At 48.7% G+C, this 19,718-nt stretch overlaps 1 protein-coding gene across 1 annotated transcript in view; it reads left to right on the top strand.

Moving 5' to 3' along the window:
* The window catches only part of SH3RF3 (SH3 domain containing ring finger 3), a 383,052-nt gene that overhangs the window by 196,757 nt on the left and 166,577 nt on the right, over window positions 1-19,718 (top strand). Inside the window, exon 2 of the mRNA XM_029937043.1 lies at window positions 13,307-13,582. Coding sequence (XP_029792903.1) covers window positions 13,538-13,582 — 45 coding nt within the window. The 5' untranslated portion in view covers window positions 13,307-13,537. The remainder of the gene's footprint in view (window positions 1-13,306; window positions 13,583-19,718) is intronic.

Here is a 19,718-nt window from a genome sequence, read left to right as displayed (position 1 = left end):
CTGACATCTAATTTTATGGCTATTTCCATTACAAAGTTAGCCCAGCATTTTGTTAATAAATATTTGGAGTTAATGATTTCTATAAGTCAACATGGAAATAAAGCACCAAGGGTCCCCTCCAACTCCAGCCACATTCATCAAGGCTCCGCCTGCATGGCTGGAGTAAAGAATTCTGTCCCAGCATCTGCCTGTCCCAGGCCACACTGTGGTCTGAGCCCCACACACCCAGTCTCTATCCTGTGTAGATCACAAATTGCAGAATTAATGTAAAGCAGGCAAATTCAATATATACGTGAATTAAGCCCAAACCATTGGCTATCCTTTGATTCAGGCTTAATTTTTCTTTTTTTAAAAATTTTAATGTTTTTATTTATTTTTGAGAGAGAGAGAGAGAGAGAGAGAGAGAGAGAGAGAGTGTGTGTGTGTGTGTATGTGTGTGTGTGTGTGTGAGCAGGGGAGGGTCAGAGAGAGAGAGGGAGACACAGAATCTGAAGACAGGCTCCAGGCTCTGAGCTAGCTGTCAGCACAGAGCCTACGTGGGACTCGAACCCATGAACTGTGAGATCATGACCTGAGCTGAAGTCGGATGCTTAACTGACTGAGCCACCCAGGCGCCCCCCAGGCTTAATTTTTTAAAACTTAATAGCATCCTATTTAGTATTCAAAATGTTAATTCAGGGCTTGAAGTTTACATGCTTTTCTATCATATATCTAAGTGCCTGAAGCATTTATAGAGGGCAGAGAAAATCTAGAAAGAAGGCTATGGGATTTTTTTTTCTGAGATTGGCTGCATGATATAAAGATTTCTAAGAACTTTGGGGCCTGGCTGTAGTGAGAGGACCTCAGTGGTCTTGTGAGCCCCTTCTGCTCACAAGAGGACCAGACCCGCCCTGCCCAGGACCCCAGGCTCAGAGCCTACAGGGCTCTACAGAGAATTTGGCGCTGTTTTTCTCCCCTTCTGACCCTGCCCCCATCTGCCCTGCGACTTCCTTGTGGCCAGGGGCCATGTCTGCCTGGTCTGTGGTAGCCCAACACCTGGCATCATGGCCCCCACCTCCCACAAGGCAAAATGTGCTACTCATGTGGTAATGAAGGACACGGAGAAGGAAAGAAGGAATGTTTCCTGAGGTGCTGCCCTTAAATGCTGCCAAGGGCTGCATGGGGCCTCGTGGACCATGGCACCCATGTTTCTGTCAGTGGGACAGCTTTTCTTTCTATAACTGACTAATGTAGTATCATGGCTCAGTCTTTGTTCTTACAAAATGTTCCTGTCTCTATGTCATGTGATATTTTTGATTTGACCTCTGAACAAATAGGCAATGTGCTTCTTTCTGATGGTGTTATCACTGGGAGGTTATTTAACACTAATAGGAAACTGTGGTACAAACCAGGTTCTGAATGCTGGTATGAGCGACTGATAGCTGTTACCTTGTTTATTCTCACAAGGACCCTTGGAAAGAAGTATTTGATGAGGCCTATTTTACAGATGAGGACACTGAGGCCCAGACATCCAGTATGTGGCAGAGTCAAGTGCATTGCAGCACAGCTGCCTTCAGATTCCTTGAAGGTTGAGGACTCTAACTCTTTGCCCTTAAATAAAGCTGGATTCTTAGGGAAACTTGTTATTTTTTGCATGGATATTTACAAGTACCTTATTTTCCCCTTACCTTCTTGTATTACTTTTTCTTTTTTGTGGGGGAGAGTTGCATTAAAGCAATAATGTGTAAAAAATATTTAAAGGTGATGTGATGGCTAGTTTTGGTTGTAATAAGAACCTAGAAGGAACTATCTACCCCTATTTTCCTTTCTGAAAAACTATAGATGTTGAAGCCTTTGCTTTCCTTCCTGACTTTCTGAGATGTTTGGTGATCCTGGTACACAGTGTGAGGCCCTTTTGACCCATAAAGGAGACTATGGTTAGTGTGTTTCCCTTAGGAACCTTGGTGTAATGTTTCCCAGATATACGACTGGCCTGGACATCCCCGGATTCAGGCCCCAACAGTGGCTGGAGTGGAGGGGCTGGGGTTGCAGGCAGGGACTTCTTCATTCCCTGGGAGGAATTATAGGAGCAGGAAGCTGCCATACAGAGACCATTTCTCAAGGTACAGACCATAAGCCCCATGCAAGGCATGCTGCAGGACTCAGCCACGTGCTCCTCTAGGTAACCATTGTCCAGAACGTTTTTAGGAACCTTTTGATGTTAGGGCACATTATTGGTGTGGTCTTCCCAGAAAGTGGGAAAGTGAGTACTTCTTCTCCAAATTGGTTAAATGCAAAAAAGATCTGGGCCTTTCTGGCCTGATGGATAACCAGTCCACCCCTTTCCTTTTCCTTCCACGTTTCCTTCCAGGTAATCATCGGCGCCCCACAAGGGCTCCCCTCCCACTTTAGGAGCATGAGGAGGCAGGCTGGGATTACGAGCTGGAATCGGGTCCCCTGACACTGAGAAATGTCCTTACCTTTCTGAATTTTCCTCAATTATCAAATGGCAATAATAATTCCTACTTCACAGGGTTCCTGTGAGCAATAATCGAGTTATCTAGAGTGTCTGGCATGGAGTAGCTGCTAAATAAATGGTCCTGTTAGTTTTAGAAGGTGATGTAAGTGGTCGGTTGGTACTTGGCTTTGAAAGTCAGACTGCCTGGGTTCCAACCCTGGTGGGCTGTTTCCTAGCACAGCTGGGACTTTGGGCAAGTTCCTGAATTTCACTGTGCCTATTTCTGTCTGTGGAGTGTCAGTAATCGCTGTGAGGGATTGGCTGGCCACCCCAGGGGAGGTCAGGAAGCAGCGCACAATACCCCAAAAGCTCAGGGGAGACTGGCCAGTCGTTATGATGAAGGGGTAGCAAGAACCGTGGATGTTAGGGTGAAGGGCGCTCCATTGGAATCAAGGTGGGAGGCACTCCTGGGACCCTGAGCAGCATCCAGAGACCTGTAAGAAGACAAAAAGAGGATGTCACACCCAAGGAGGACATGGTAGACCTTTGCCAGTTTTACTTTCACCCAATGTATGAGGGAGCCCGTGTGTAGAGGTGCCAGGCCTCATTTTGTCCATCTGATACTACTTCCAGTCTACACTTAGGGGTCATTATTGGTGCCTTTTCTAGCACCAGCATCCAGAATCCTGGAACATTTCTTTGCCTCAGCAAACAGTCTACGATAATCATTTTTATAGCACTTTTTCATTAAAAGGCTGAAAGCTTGTTACATGCCATCAATTTTATTCCCTTGACATTACTAGGAAATTGAGAAGGACAGATTTGATTATCTCTGGTGTATGGGAAAACGAGGCCCTGCATATGGGGGCGCTTTGTCAAAAGGCACACCGCAAGGCCACCACCAAGCCAGGATTATCCCCAACTCCCAAACTGCTGCTTTAGCTGTGGAAATGGCAGTGCCACTCTTAAATGTAGCTCATTCCCTGCTTACACAGAGGGGCCTTGCAGCCGCCCACACCTTTTCCTGGAATGAGTGGAAACCTTGCAAGCATCTGACCTTGGGCAATTGCTAGCCTTGAGGTTCTATTCCAGGGGGCTACAGACTTTTTCTGTAAAGGGCCAGATAGCAAATGCGTTTGGCTTTGTGGCCCACAGGGACTGTTTCAACTACTCAGCTCTGCCATTGTAAATGGATGGGTGTGGCTCCATCCCCATAAAGCTTGATTTACAAAGACAGCAGGCAGGATGGATTTGGCCCCAGGGCCATGGTTTGCCAGCTCTTGATCTATGCTAATATTAGATGTTCACCTTCCCTTTCTCCTCTCTGACTTCAGAACAAGAAATCCAAGTATGCAGTGGGCAGTTTGTGTTTGAGGAACAGTTTGACTGTGTATACATGTGGAAGTGCTTGCGTACATACGTGCATGCTAATCTAAATATGTCTCTTTCTGTACAGGATGTGAAGGTGGGTCTTGGGAGACTGAACTAGGTGTTCTAGTCTCTAAACAAATATGTCCAGTACTTACTAAGAGCCTACATACAAGACTGCCAAGCCTAGGGTTAAAACTTCTCCAGGAAATTCTAATTATCTCATGTTTTCATAATTGTCAAAACTGAATTACTTTTGATTTCCTTTATGAACCAGATGTTAAAGGGCATTCTTCACACTTTGGGTAGGTCATAGGATGAAGCACAGACAAATGGGCTTTCACAGCTCCCAGAGTGTCAGGGTCTCTAGAGCATCGTGAGGTCGCAGAGGCAGATGGTGAGGAGAAAGCCCAGCTCTTGGTGGCAGGGGCGGCGAGCAGGCAGGGGAGGACGTCCACGGAGAGCTGGGCACTGTTGGCCGGAACACAGGTACGTGTGTGTACAACAGGGCCTCTCATAGGGGTTGAGAATCTCATATTGTTAGCCTTTGAACCTTTGCAAGCTCTTGAATGGAAATGTGTAACGGAAATGAAGGAGAGCAGACTAGATGGGAGCTTTGGAGGTAGGGGAGTGAGAAGTACACTCTTGTCTGTGGGGGGTCATGCTGGGCGCTGGGCCAGAGCAGTTTGGAAACCAAGGGGGTGCAGTAAGCCTGGCTCCTCCCACATGGGGTCTGCTCCCTGCCCTTCAGCTGACTAGCCAGCCCATTTGCACAGTTAGATTCCCCCCTCCCAGCCAAGAGGGAGGGCAGACTACTTTCTCGGCTCAAGGAGACTGGGCATGCGCATTTTGATTTTAGTGAGGGCCATTCCTTGCCCCCTTCCCAGCCATACTTCTTGGTCGTGGTGGCCTCCTTTGCAGCTCCTGGGAGTCTTCTTGTGTGGCTGTCTGCTCTGCCTGAGGGCACACACAGCACTGGGCCAGGGAACCCATGGACTTCTGGCCAGGGGCCTCAGTCTTAAGTTCTCTTTGCTCTCCCTTTCATAGAACCTTCTGATTTTCATTCCTGAGCTTCCTGTCCCACTGCTCCTTTCTCTTCTCTCAGGAGGAGAGCGAGGAGGTAGTCCAGGGCCCCATGTGGGGATAGCTCCGTCACTGTGTGTCCAAGGCCCTCAGAGGGGCACAGTTAGGAGGGCCCCTGCCACAGGGCAAATCATAATGGAGTTGGACAATGCAAGCCTTACTGAGAAGCTTCACCCTGGGCATCTTTATCTTTGCAAACCAGAAATAGAGGGATTGCTGGTGAAACAAAACTTTGTGAAGCCATCGTTTGACCAGAATGCAGCTGCACATTGTAGCGCTCCTATGGAAACTCTGTAAAACAAGCCAAATTTGAAAAACCTGGTGTTCAGAAATGCAGTTGTGCATGGTCAGAAGCTGCTCAGACTTCAAAGAACACATGGGTCTTGAAGGGAGAAAGGGCACACATGCAGGTGACCCCCCCTGCCTATGCTGACAGGTGGTGGGCTGCTCCCTGTCACCCATATGAGCCGGCCCAGCCCGTGCCAGCAGTGGTCTTGTCCTGGGGGCCAGCAGAGGCACTCATAATTTGGTGGCGGTGTGGGTTCTCTTTATTCCTCCTCGCATGGGTAATAAAAAGTGAGTTCCTGGGACTCTCTATCACATGGGAGCAAGCTGACTGCCTGAGACCCTCCTTACAGCCAGGCCTGTGAGCATGTTATTGTGTGTGACACATGTGTGTGCATGCAGCTTCCCCAAAATTGTCTTCACTCTCAGTATTTCCATTAACGTTGGCTATAAATCTCCCCAAATAGGAAAAAAAAAAAAAATCTTTCTAACTGAGCTACGGCCTTGTTAGGTGCAACTTTTTCTGGGACTGGTTTCTTAGTCTGCTTTCAGAAGACCTTAATCTGGATCTCACCGTCTCTCTGCTGGACTTTGTTTGATCCTGGGGTCTCTTGTCTTCCAGAGCACCATATGCAATAGCTTAGAAGTGGCTCCACACCCTCAGAAGGGTGACGGAAGCATTTTAAGTTTAACTTCTTTGAAGAGGAGCTTGCTGTTTTGGGAAAGTTTTATTTCTTACCCCATGGTGGCTTTATTACAAAGTTGTATCAGCTAATTTGAGAAGAGGTACAAAGAGCCACATCCCTTTTATGGCGTGAGCACAGCATTGCTTTATGTAGTGCCATTCATCTGGAGGAACCCCAGGGGCTTCACACCTTCTACACACTGTTGTGTCCCTCCCCCCAGGTGGCGGGGGACAGTAAATCCTGCGGGTTCGTGATCCTGAGGGAGGGAGAGAGAAATAGGGCAGGAAGGGGAAGTACAGAGAGTGAGGCAAGACAAGCGATTTCTGATCAAGCCCCCTTTATTAAGAAAATAATACTCTTATATAGGGTTTGGGGTGGAGAACTGACCCAGGTTGGTTGCCAGGTAACAGAGTCAAATGAATATTAGAGAAAGGGGAAACTGAAACTGAAACTCTGTACACAGCATCAAAAAGAAGTGCCCAGACTTGCGTCTGCAATGCTTAGTGCTGCATAATCCAAAATGCGGTTTGATCTTTTGTTTGTTTTGGCTTTTTTCATCTGGCTTAGTATGACTGTCTCTGAATCCCGGACCAGGAAATGCACTCTCCTAGCCTCCAAATGTAAATCTTGTTTTTTGGTTGCTCCCTGGAGAGCAATATCTCCTTGCCTGAGGCAGCCAAAACTCGGTGGCCCCCAACAACATACAAATGATTCCCTCCTCCCAGAGTCACCAGGTGTCTCTCAGGCAGAAGGTGGGCTTCCTTAAATTTCACTTCTCCTAACAGCTCAGAATGAGAAGTTAAGCCCTACCACCTTCTAGCAAATTACCACTAAGATTAGCAAATTGACTGCCAAAGTGCATAGAACAGCACACAAACTGGAGAAGGGGCCTTTGACAAAATCTTGGAAAAGTAAAAGAAAAAGACCAAAAAAAAAAAGTGGGAGAAAGATACAATTTCTTTTTAATCCTCACTAATCTTGCTGAAACATGAAACGCGTGCTAAACATGAAGCAGCTCAAAGCAGCTCTTGGCAGTGGACAGCTTATGTCTGCATTACATGGTAATTGCTGAAGGGTGCCCTCACCCCACCTGTTCCTGGGGACGAATTGGGCATTTCTCTTTGGTTGCCCTGTTTGGTGACCCTCTGAATAAGGAGGCTGTGTCTTACTTGCCCGTAGCCTGCTGCAGTGTCTGGCACATCGTGGTGCTCCATAAATTCTTGGAAGCATAAGTATGCAAATACCAGAAGGAAAAAAATCATCAGAATAGCAGAGTGAAAGGAACAAAGGTCCAGGACACAATTTCAAGTTTGTGATTATAAAAATGGAAGAAGGAGCTTGAATTTCTGTAAAACTAAAACCCAGGAATGTCCTGGTTGATGTGTGATGTAGTGACATCTCTATCACAAATTTAATCTGTGAACTAGAAGGCAGGGACATTCAGTTTCAGTATTTAACACTTGACAAGGCCAAGGAAATCATGGTTTTTCAAGTAATTCCAAACCTGAGAGGGTCCATGTTCTAATAAGAAATATGTGAATGGTAACTTCCACAGTGGTGCAGAGTAAACACTGTCTTGAAAACTGCTTACAAGTTGTTGAAATCATAAGTCATGCCTCTGATCCTCTGAATTAGTCAAGATACAGGCCGGACTCTGATGGGAAGATCCCCAGACATGGTGGCTCAAATAAGGTGCAGTTTCATTTCCTCATGTCACAGTGCAGAGATTTGTTTTACACGGCCATCCAAGGAGCAGGTTCCTCCTTCTTTTGCTCCAGGTAAGATCTTGGAGTGGAAAAAGCTGACTTACCTCCACTCCCTCTGCCATTTAGGCTGCGGAAGGGAGAAATGGGTATTAGGATTTCTTCCCTAATGTCATTATGAAACAGGGTCCAGAACTGTACAAGCTACTTTCACATGCTTTCTGATGACTGAAGTCACAACACATGGCCATGGTTACCTACAAGCGAAGCTGGGAAAGGAAATCTCTAGCAGGGTGACCTTGACCCCAATTTAAACTTGGAATATTATCACTGTCCAGAAGAAGGAGCAAGTGGATATTGGGATGCAGTTAGCTTTCTCTGCCACCTTTGTAGGCCCTGCAACGCTTGGCACATTTGTGGTTAAGCAGCCTCCCCTCTGTGGCCCACTCACCATCCCTGCAGTGTGCCAGGATATGTTTCCCCAATGACTGTCAACTCTGCCATGTCTGTGTGAGGCCAGCCTGTGTCTGTGTCCAGCTGTGCCCAACTCCAGCTCTGGGTCTGGGTCCAACTCTGTGCCATTGCTTGGCCTGGTTCCTTCAGTTGTAATGCTCTCCTCATAATCATTGGTATTTTCCCCAATTATCCAGGCCCAGCCACTCTTAGCAATAGGATTTTTGACTATATGGACCCTGAGCCTCATATTCTGGGAAGCAGGGAAAGCTCTTCCAGCCAGAGGCTTAGCCCAGGCCCAATACTGGGAGGTTGGTTTGATTAGTCCATATGTTCATTCATTCAATACGTATTTTGAGCATGTTATCTATATCAGGCCAGAAGTCAGGATGCAGCATCTGAACAAAAACAGGCACGGTATCTGTCCTTTTGGGACTGATAGTCCAGGGGACCCTCCATTGGTAACATGCAGTTAGAACCTGTGCTAACCACAAGTGTTTCCTGGAAATCTCTGAATAAGAAAGAATGGTTGAGTTCTGAGAGTCTAAAAAACACGGGTGAGTTGTTTGTCCACATACTTCACCCCAACTTGCTGGGGTCTCTGGAGGAGAAAGGCCTGGCCCTCCCCCTGTGCTGCAGGCCCCACTCCCAGGGAAGCCAGCACGACTTAGAGACTAGTCGGCAACGTGGTGTAATGGAGGCACATTTGTCAAAGCCTGCTGCTGCGGTGATCTCCACAGAAGATGGAGATGGTGCTGCTGTGCACGTGTGAGCACCCATGTCTCCACAGGGTAGGATGTTAAGCCCACAGTAAGATTTGTGTGCTACATCTGAGGAATGAGCCATGAAATTGACATTATAAGTTTTAATTATTATTAATGCCTTGCAGGGGTGGCTGGTGTTAATTATCCTGTAGGCATCCCAGATGTATTTCCCTTTTCCTTTTATTTCTTTTCCTTAATGTCTTGAGCCCATAGAATGTCTACTCAGTAGCAGTGTTTGAATAGGATTCCTCCAGAGAGGAGCACACAGTAGAGAGGTTATAGGGAGCAGAGAGGAAATGGCTGCACGGAAACCCACTTAGTTTCCTTGGGTTGGGAGGCTCCTCAAGGGTTCTGCCTCCATGCCCTGTCATTGACTAATTAGTTAATCTTATAAAGAGCTTTAGAGATGAAAGGCGCCTTGGAGGTCTGAGAGTCACCATTTCAGAGCATTTCCTAACAGCCAGAACCAGCAGGTTCCCGCTGCTCTACCCCTGAATAAATCACCTCTCTGCACCATCCCTCACTTTTACTGTTGCCCTCAGAAATGTGTTTTGCATCTCAGTTTTACTCCCTCAGGTGCTGATCTTGGCAGTCTGGGGAGGGGATTCTCAGATGGGCTGGGCTCCCTCTCTCTCCCCCTTCCCTTCTCTATGGCTCTCTCTTTCCCCTCGCCCTCTCCTTGCCCACCCATGAGTCAAACCAGAGTGTGGCTGAGCCAGCCAGGGTGTGCTGTGTGCTCTGAGCGCCATGATCTGACCTCAAGTCACAAGGTGGTTGGCCCTGATTAGGCTGCCGTGGTGAGGATGTGTGGAGACCACTCCTGCCCTGCTTCTGTGACTTCAGATGCCTTTGGCCCCTCTCTTTCCCTAGTTCACCCACCAGAGAACAACTGCTCTTTTGCTCCTCCATGCAGAGCTGAGATCGACACCCTTATCCTGGATCTCTGTGAGGCATGCTGGTTTACAAGTGGTAAATTACACTTGTCTGTCATTTCTGACTTTCCCCATTTCTGGCTCCCACACAGTCCCTAGCTCAGGAATAAACTGAGCCCAGTTAAATGAACAGATGTGCATTGGACACCTACAGTGTGCCAGAAAATCTCCTGTTCGGGACCTCGGTTTAGTAGGGGCTGGTATGGTGGGGATGTGATGGAGCAGAGGCTCTCGGGACATCAGATAACACAGCCTGCTGCTTCTGGGTTTGGGAGGGAGAGATTGGAGTCAAGGAGAAAGCAAAGCTCCAGAGGTTCCAGAAGTACATGCTCTTTTTGAGCAAGGAAGCTGGCCCCATGGCCGGCACAGGCAGCGGGGAAGAGCATCGGGGCTGTGACTGGAATCTCTGTTGAGTCCAGTGTCAAGGCATCCTGAATACCATACCAAGGAGCTTCTTGTCCCTCCCTCAGGGTAGTAGGTAGCCCCCAAAAGCTCATGAGCCCCCGGGTGGCAAGATCAGCTCTGTGTTTGGGCATCTAGCCTCACAGTGGGCTGATTGGCCCAGGGACTCTGTGCTGAAGGTTTGCAGTGGTGTGGGTGAGAGAGAGAAAGGCTTGGCCCTTGGGGGTGGGGACATGCCTGGAGCTTCCGAGAGCCTTACAGTGGGATCAGTAGGACTTGAGGACTAGTGCTAAGTGGAGGGAATGGGTGGGCACATGGGTCAAAGGTGCAGGCCTGGCAGTGGACGGGCATTCCCTGGCCAGGGTGAGGAATGCAAGGAATGTAGGCTCCAAGGATGGCCATGGGATGTCCATATTGAGAAGTGGAGCAAGTGATTATATTGGAACTAAGTTCCCTACTTGGAAGGGAAGTTGAAAGCACAGAGAGAGGCAGGTACAGTCTGGGCTGTGAAAGGTGTTGGGCTGACCAGAAGCCCTGGGACCACAGTGCTTGGACTGGTGGGGCCATGCCCATTCTAGAGAGTCCGTGAGAGACCAGGGCCCGTTAGTATCAGCAGTACATACCTTACAGGAACTGAGCACACTACTTAGAAACTTCAGGCCTGGAGCCTGGTGGGCTCCTAGGTAGGAATGAAGCCTCAGGTTCTCGTCACTACACCCAGGCCCTTCCCTGCACCCCAGGCAGGTCAGGGCCAGAATTGCACAGCACATATGAGTAGTATTTATGTCAACCAAGCAGTAGAGCTGGTGGTAGGCAGGCCAGAGTGTAGATGCCAGTGTCCCCTATGCATGAGGAAGACAGCGAGATGTGCACATTCAAACAGCATGCCACTTATAGCCCATAGAGACAAAAGTGTGGATCTGGCCACTCTTGCTCTCCTTCATTATCAAGAGTAGCAAAAATGACCAGCAGCCTCAGTGTGTGTGGTTCTCCAAACATTGCTTTTGGGCACTGTTCACTTAGCCGGGTGGGGGGGGGTGGCGGGGGGGCAGGGAGGGTGAAAGGAAACTGTGGCAAAGTGAAGGGTTCTTTTCTGCACTGCGCTGAGGCCCATTTTCAAGTTTGATGGTGAGTTCTCTCCTTACTGTCCCTTAAACACCTCGTGCCTCTCAGTGGGTATCTCAGCTTCTCTGGGTGCTCAATAGTGAAAAGACTCCCATCATGGAAATCAATGTTATATTTAACCTTTAAAGTTGTGGTAGACTAAGTTCAAACAGAACAAGAAAGCTCTCTGCCTTTTTGTAAATTTAACCCTAACAGGCTGGGGCAGGAATTCTGAACAGGGTAATTAGTTGCTGGGGGGGCTGCCCTGTGTTTGTAGGGGGTTTAGCATCCTCCCTGTCCTCTACACATAAGATGCCAATAGCACCCCACCTCCCATTTGTGACAGCCAAAAATGCCTTCACACATTGCCAGACATTCTCTGGGGCACAAAACTGTCCCTGACTGAGAACCCCTGGGCTAGGGGCTGACTGGCCTTTGTGTGGCAGTGACGTTCTTCTGGTGATTCACAGCCAGTAGCCCTTTCCATTCGTGTCTCATCGCAGTACTTGTGCTGCAAATCACCCCTTTGCTTCAGTCCTCTGAAACTGGGGCCTGCTCTAGACTATTGTGCTGATAGTACAAAGCTAGCCAGGATGAGTATTATTGGAAGCAAACTGATTTTTTTTTCCTCATTGAGTTCCGCAATGAAAAATCCTCTGGTGTTACTGTTTAATTGGTTAGTGGTGGCTGTTTGTCAATTTGCCAGCAGGTTCTCTCTTAACTGCTGTCATTTGACATCACTAAAACATAAATGCAGAATGATTGAGTTGCCAACATGCTATTAAGTCCCCTACAAAGAGCTTTTCGATGTACTACTGCTTCAGGCTTTTGTGGTTCTATTGATTGATTCGAATACTAAAGAAAACCTTGGCATAGATGGCCCTGGTAAGAAAATGCGGCTTCAGTCAGGGAAATTGTTGGGTATTGACACAGGGACAGTGGTGGGTTTTCCTTTGGTTTTCCTCTGGCAGAGACTTGGCCCCTGACAAAGCCTTCTCAGTTGATGGGTATTGCCTGCCCATGCAGAAGAGTGGCCACTGGTCTTTATGACACAGGCCTGTTAAGTTGGAGGAGCCCAGGAAGTGGATGGAGACGTCAAGTTTCAGCATAGTTCCACTGACTCTTATTTCAGAGGAGCAGAAGATTGCCACAAATTCGTTTTGATTTCAGAGCTGGTCACTCACCATTTGAGACCAAAGATGGCAAATCACTTCTGAAAGGGTTGGCTCATCATTGACAGGATGACAAGACTATCCCATGATGGTTTATGGTCTTGAAATTGTGCTTCTGGACCAGACTGCCATATGCATCAAAAAGCTGTTTGTCATTGGTGTGGGGTGGGGGATGGGGGGCCGGGGGGCAGTTTGTGACAACCAGGGACCACTTGTTAGAACTTCTAATGTATTGGTAACCAATGTCCTGGGGTTGGCCTTCACCTTTCATGGCCATACTGTCCCTGAGCATCACAGGTATATGCCATTGGTTGTAAGGCTGTGAGCGGGAAAACCCTACAGTCGGCGTGCGTCTGTCCCCTTGACTTGGGAACCCCCTTGGGACATGTTCTGAGTTGTTGTGAAGGTTCAGAGATTCTGTCTGGAAAATTTTATTGGACAATAATTGTTGGAAGTCTGGCAGCTAGAAATGGCACTCAGTGGAGGACGATTCAACACAGAATAGTGGATGAGAATATTCCAGAGCCAGCCTACCTGGGTAGGAATTCTGCAGTCCTCATGGAGGTGAGGCTTTGGGCCAGTTACTGTCTCTCTCTGTGCCTCAGTTCCCTCACCTATAAATGATTACAGTTTAGCTCCTGTTTCAGAGTTCTTTTTGGCAGAGTGAATTAGTTCCTGAGGAAGGCCCCCCTCTTACATGCACTATTTGAGGAGGACTGCCATTACGGAGACCATCGTGTATTGGCAGGGCCATGTGCTTGAGTATTCCCATACGGGGGTGTATGTTCCTTTGAAGTACTTCCCACTCTAGAGGATTCTGTGTGCCCACACAGCACGGGAGCCCCCTAACCCGGGCAGATCTAACCAAGAAGGATGAAGGCCACGTTGAATAACCAGATGCTGTGTTTTGCTTGCAGACTTTTTCCCAGCTTCCCTTTGGGAAAGCGCTCTACAGTTATGAGGGGAAAGAACCCGGCGACCTCAAGTTCAGCAAGGGCGACATCATCATCCTGCGGCGCAGGGTGGATGAGCACTGGTACCACGGGGAGCTGCATGGGGCTCACGGCTTCCTGCCCGCCAGCTACATCCAGTGCATCCGGCCCTTGCCACAGACCCCGCCCCAGGGCAAAGCACTTTATGATTTTGAGATGAAGGACAGAGACCAGGACAAGGACTGTCTGACCTTCACCAAGGTAAGAAAGGTCTCTGTGAACAGTGCCAGCCACCCTCAATTCCCACCTTCCTGCCGATTTGAATTCTGGTTCCCTCCTGAGATCCACTCTCCCTGCTGTGCCTCCATAAATGGGGAGGGCAATTGTTCCTACTGCCTGAGTTTTTTTCAGTGGAAGGAAATGGCATGCAGCCTGACATGTAGCTCTACCTGAGAGCTGACAGGATGTTCTCTAGGTAACAGATGTAGGGCCCTCTGTTAGCTGAGTCATGGTGTCTCAGTGATGACTCAGGTACGAAGGCATGAAGTCTCTCCAGGACTTGCAGGCCCTGGGGGAGGAGGCTCATAAAGGAAGGCTGCTGTGGAGACCCCCTTTTGGCCCATAGGGAAGTGGCAGTAGGGCCCAGCAACTGGCATGCCACAGCTCCGTCCTCTGGAGTACCAGAAAGTATGCTGACATGTGAGCTTAGGGCCAGGATGGTACTGCAGAGAGGGACTCTGGTTGGTGACCAACTAAATAGCATTTACCAGCAGGATTGTCCTAGCAGAGCCCAGTGAGATGCAGGAGGGCCTGGTTGGTAGACATCCTGGGCCTCTGAGGTTGTAAAGCTTGGAGGGACCTGAGGGGGTGGCCCTATACACCTTGATGTTCCCTTCCCAACCCCAACCGACAAGCTCCATTCTCCTCTGCAGGCATGCCTCCTTCCTTGTTTTCTCACTAACACACACTCCTCTTCATGCTGGGCAGGGTAGGGGCTCCTGAGGCACTTACTTCTACCCAATGGCAGTAATAGCGGTTGCCCATGACAGCTTTACCAACACACTCACACATATCTCACCTGCCAGGTAACTGAAGCCCATCTTGCTGATGTTGGAACCAAAGCTCCATAAGGCTTCATAAGGCCAGCCTCAGTCACCTGAGGCTGGTGGCCTGGGCTTCTCCTTCTGCCTTTTGTGTTCGGTTTCCAGTCTGCCCTGCTCCCCTTCCTCCACCCCAGCCCTGTGTTACAACACACAGTTGTAAATAACAGCTAGAACTCCGAATCTCAGACTTTAAAGCCCACATTGCTCCCACTTTTGAGAGGCCATTGTTATTCTCTTTTTCCCCATCTGCTCATTGCAGAACTTGGCTGTGGTACTGAGCTCTCTGGAGGGCTGCTGGAGTGCCGTGCACACTCTTTTTGAGCAAAATTGGCATGTCCTGTGCATGGCTGCTATTTATGTCTTCTTCCATTGTTCAGACTGACAGTGAATAATCTATGTTTCATTCAGGGATTCAACTCTTTCTTCCTTTCTTTCATCAAGGTGTTCTAATGCAAATTCTGATTGTCATCTGGCTGATGCAGCTTTCTGAAAAGCTGAATCCAGACCTGTCTCCCCATCTCCCTCCTCCTCTTTCTCTCCACTTCTCTCAATCTGAGACCCAGAGTGGCAGGCTACCTGGAATGCAATGTCAGAGTCCCCACTTTGCTCCCTTCTCTGCCCAGTGGACTCTGGGGAATCTGCCCTGAGAGGAGAATGCCCAGGAAGCCTGTGATGCTCTATACTGTCACAAGTGACCATGAGTAGGGACTGCTCTCAATCTCTTGGGTTCTGGTTGTGCTCTTGCTAAGGAGACAGACTCTGGGCTTCTCTGAGCTCAGTTGGCTCCAGGCACAGACACAGCTGTCCTCACAGAATCACACTAGAGGAGGCTATCTGAGTTAGGAGAGGTCTATTTGCATTGACCTCTACAGAGCCCTAAAGCCTCCAGCCTCCTCTAGTGTGGGCAAAGGCCCACTTTCACACCACCAGCATTACCTGCTATGTCCTGTGAGCCTCTGCCTAAGACACTCGACTCCAGGGCGAAGATCAGAGCCCACTGCACAAGAGGATAGAGAGGCATTTGCCCCACCTATCAACAAAATGTGTCAGCATCCAACTCTGCAGGGCACTGTGCTACACTCAGGGGACATAGACAGACCCACTGCCCTCTAGAGCTTCAAGTGTAGTGGGAGAGGCAGGCAGTAGCCAGTCAAGAAATAAGTGTTCAAAAGTCAGCCTCAGAGAATAATGCTGGTCACCCAGGAACCAGACTAGACATTCAGAGAAGTCTCCAAAATATTCAGTGATAGAGCTTAATGTTTGGTATTTCAAAAGAAATGCTAAATTAGAACTCAGTTCTTCTTAGACCCATTCTGTGGTTGGCATTGTTCTTAGTCTGAATCACATTGGGGGTTACGATGACTGTGTCTGGGGTTTAGCAGGCATCACTGTTGAGGTAGCTGTGGTCGTGAGGGCTTCTGGGGAGATGACATTTGAGTTTGAGGAGCAAAGGTGCCAGGCACAGAGGGTCTGGGGGTCTCCAGGTACACAATGCGATGCTATTCCCACAGGAAGCCAGGTAGGAGGTCCTCAGGGTGTTTTTCACAGGCTTTTATCCCTTGAATCCTGTAGATTAATATGACAAGTTAAAGACACCTGGGCGTGACACTCAATGAAAATTGTTCTATGACATCCGTCCCCTACTGTGTTCACATAACCTTTTAAGGAGCACTCACTTTTGCCCTCCTACTTGGATTAGGGCACAACCACATCTACCATGTACCTGTTCTATCTGCAGCTCTCACCTCTAAACATCTTCAGACAAAGCCTATGAAGGACATGAGTGATGAATCATGAATCATCTATTCTGCTCAGTTCATGTTTCCTCTTGCCCACGCTGCTTGCCTCACACTTCCCTTCTATGTGCATCTGACCAGCTCATTTTTTCCCATGCCCAGCACACTGGTTCCATTTCTGATAGCCTCCGTTCATATCACACCTCAAGTAACTCTGGGCTTGGCGTCCTCCAGGCATGGCGTCCTCTGGGCATGGCGTTGCTGCTTCAGACCAGCTTGGTTTTGCCTGCATGGAATGCTTTGCTGTTTGCATGTGTTCCACTCTGCAGTCAGCAAGGAAAGGGGGGTCTCTAAAATCCATGGGTGGTGCTAACTTACCTTTCAAAAGCGTCATTGTGATGGGATTGATTGGGTTTTAAAAGGCAGGAAGCAGCTAGATCAAAGCAAGATTTTTACCCTAGGTGTTGGCTTTTAAACACTCCTGTTAAAATTGCATTAATGAAAGTCATTCTAAAACCCAACTCCTTGCTTCATTTAAGAAGAGAATGAATAATTACTTTTTGTAAAGCAGCTATAAAAAGCATATTTGATAACTTTTTCATAGTCCCATTCCAGAAAGCTGGGCACGTGCGAATACAAAGACTAAAGGAAAGAAGTGCACCATGCCCAGAGGAGCTCTGATGGCTGCTCCCTTCCAAGCTCTCACTTGAGGCTTTGCTGGGTGCTGCCTTCCACATGCACAGTAAGGGAATGGGTTTGCTGGGGAGGCCCCCTTGGAGCAGGGACTTTGCACTTAGGGATCCTACCTATGACCTTAGGAAAACACTTAACCTTGCTGTGCCACTTCATCTTCAGGGTTAGGACACAGATCACAGACACCTACTTACACGGGGCTGCCAAGGTCTAAGTGAGCCAAGTAAAGAGCTAAGCTTAGGGCTTGGCAGACAAGAGGGGACCTTGAATTCCTTTCTTTTTATGGAAGCTTATTCCATATTACCTTATTTTTACTCAACTACAAAATTCAGCAAATATGCGTGGAGCCCTGACTGTATTAATTCCAGTTTACGTGAGAACATTTTCCTCACCTTGCCAGGGAGCTGTGCTGGATGTAAAGGGCCTGCGGCTGCCCTATGGTGAATTCACTCTGTAATGCTCAGGTGGTGCCTGGCTGACTCCAGAGTCACTTTGCACCCAGCTTACAGTGGGGACCTGAGGGTCACTGTGTTGGACCAAACTCCATAGTGCTTGCCACATGAGATCACAGGATAGTGGACACAGGGACAGTGCCTTCCAACCTTCATCTCACACCCTCCCCCCAGGGCCCTAGGGAGGCTCTGAATTGGCAAAGACTCATAGCCACACTGTTGGGGTCACCACAAGACCCTTCTATATTATCTTATTATGCTGCTGAATGTTTAATCATCACTTCCCAAAAGTGTGGGACTTCTCTTCTATGAGAATGAACCCAGCATTAATTCCAAGCTATGTTCTTCGGATGCAGGAAGAAAGGCTTAGATAAAAATCAAGTGTAGACAGTTTGGGCTCTAGAGTTAGGTAAACAAGGGTACAAATCATGACACTTTTTTATTATTACATGATAACTTTGAGACATTTACTTAGTCTGTGAGTCTCCTTTTGTAACTGTACAGTGGAGTTGATAATGGGATTCAATGGGCAAAGGCATTTAGAGATTTGAGTTCAAAATAGGCATTCAATAAATAAATACTTTCTGTGCTCTGTTTATTCCTGTTTCAGGAAAGGGTGAAGTTCGGTCAGATACTTAATCATTTCTGTGTTAGCCAAGAATGCTCACAGGAAAACAAACACCCTTCTTAGGACACATGCTACTTGGAGAGCTGAGAATTTGGCTAGGGGTTTGGTGGCTAAATCTCAAGGGGGTGTGAAATCTCAGCCCCTGGATCAAGACTGCTGTCCCCATTGCTGGACACCTGGGCCTGCTCTGTGATCTCTGCTTCCTCCTGCGGGGCAATTTGGATAGCTTTCGGGACTGGAAAGACTCAGGAAGCTAAGTGGGATGAGCCTCTGTGCAGCCTTCCATTTGGGGCCACCCTCAGAAGTTACCAAACAACCTCAGTCACCTTTATGACTCCTGGCTCCCTCCTCCTGGCTGGGCAGCAGCCCTACAACCACCTCACCTTTACTAAGGGGACCAACCCCGCACATGGAGGAGGTGACTGGGAGTGCAGTGGCAGCCTGGGGGCTTTTGAGGGATGTCCTTGCGCCAGCCCTCCTTTGGACATCCAGCAGGAGTCAGAGAAATTGATGGGGAATCTTTCAGATTTGCAGGCGGAGCTTGGGGTATATCTGAAGCTTTGTCAGACCTGTGCGGAATGTGAGCTCTTCCCCCAGGACTAGCCTGAAGGACTCAGCTCCTCTGGCTGGAGTGTGCCCCACCTCTACTCAGAAACACCCCTGGCTTCCAGTCTCCTCGGAGCCAACATCAGTCTGTACTGCCTGCAAGACCCTACCCGACCCAGTGCCCACCTCCCTCCCAGGCTCAATTCCAGCTTGCCCCTGACTCACTCCACTTCCAGCCATGCTGGCCTCCCAGCCCCTGTCCCTCCATCTAATCCTGCTGACTCCCCCAGGGCCTCTGCAGCTCTCCCCACAGCCTGAATGCCCTCCTGACCTATCTTCACATCCCTCAGAGTGGCCCCTGAGTGATGAGCGTCCTCACCCAGACCTCTTCAGCCCCCAGTTTCTCCTCTTGACAAGGTAGTATGTATATTTATGTGACAGTTGTCTGTCTCATGGTCACCCAACTGGAGTTCAGGCTCCCCAAAGGTGGTCATCCTGTATTTGCTAACTGCCTATCTCCATCTTGGGGCAGTGAAGGGCACACAGGACTTTGAATACATATTTGACAGAAAGGCTGAGTGCAGGCCCTCTGCCTTGGCCTGGGCAAGAGGTCATCTGGACTTGCTATGGATGGTATAAATTTATTTTTGTACAGCCTCCTTGGTCCATTCATTAATTCATCAGATGTTTATCAGTACTAGATCGTGTTCCAGGTAGGCCAGTGTTTGGAGACAGAGTCCCACCTTGAAGTGCCCACGGTGGGCAGACCAGGAGAGGAATCATCACAGCACCTCAGTCTCTGCCCTGCCGGAGAATGTGTATGTGTGCACATGGTGTGTGTGCCCCTGATGTACGTGGGTCTGGTGTGCATGTGTGTGCATGTAGTGTCTGTGCCTGTGGCGTGCGTGCAAGTGTGTGGAGTGTGTGTGGAGTGGGGAGAGCTGCAAGCATTGAGGAGGGTGTGGCATCTGGCCTCTGGTGTGTCCACTTCTGCCTGGACCCACTCTGTGGCTGCAGGCTAGACCCCCTCGAGGTGTGCCTGTCTTTCCTGGAACTTTGCCTTTCTGTGAGCAGTTCTAGGCCTCTGGCTCTCTGGAGTTGAGATGAGGTAAGCAAGACAGGACAATGGGAGAAAGTCTCCTGGGTTCTGGAATATCATGGCTCCCTGAGTCCTCAGTAGGACATCAGGGGTAGGACATCAGGGAGTTAATGGCAGCAATGGCTCTGTTTAAGAGCCTC

This window comes from Suricata suricatta, chromosome 4, assembly GCF_006229205.1.
Source record: "Suricata suricatta isolate VVHF042 chromosome 4, meerkat_22Aug2017_6uvM2_HiC, whole genome shotgun sequence".
NCBI classification, from domain to species: domain Eukaryota; kingdom Metazoa; phylum Chordata; class Mammalia; order Carnivora; family Herpestidae; genus Suricata; species Suricata suricatta.
Note: the sequence above shows the minus strand (reverse complement) of the source record. Positions and strands in the feature narration are given on the sequence as shown.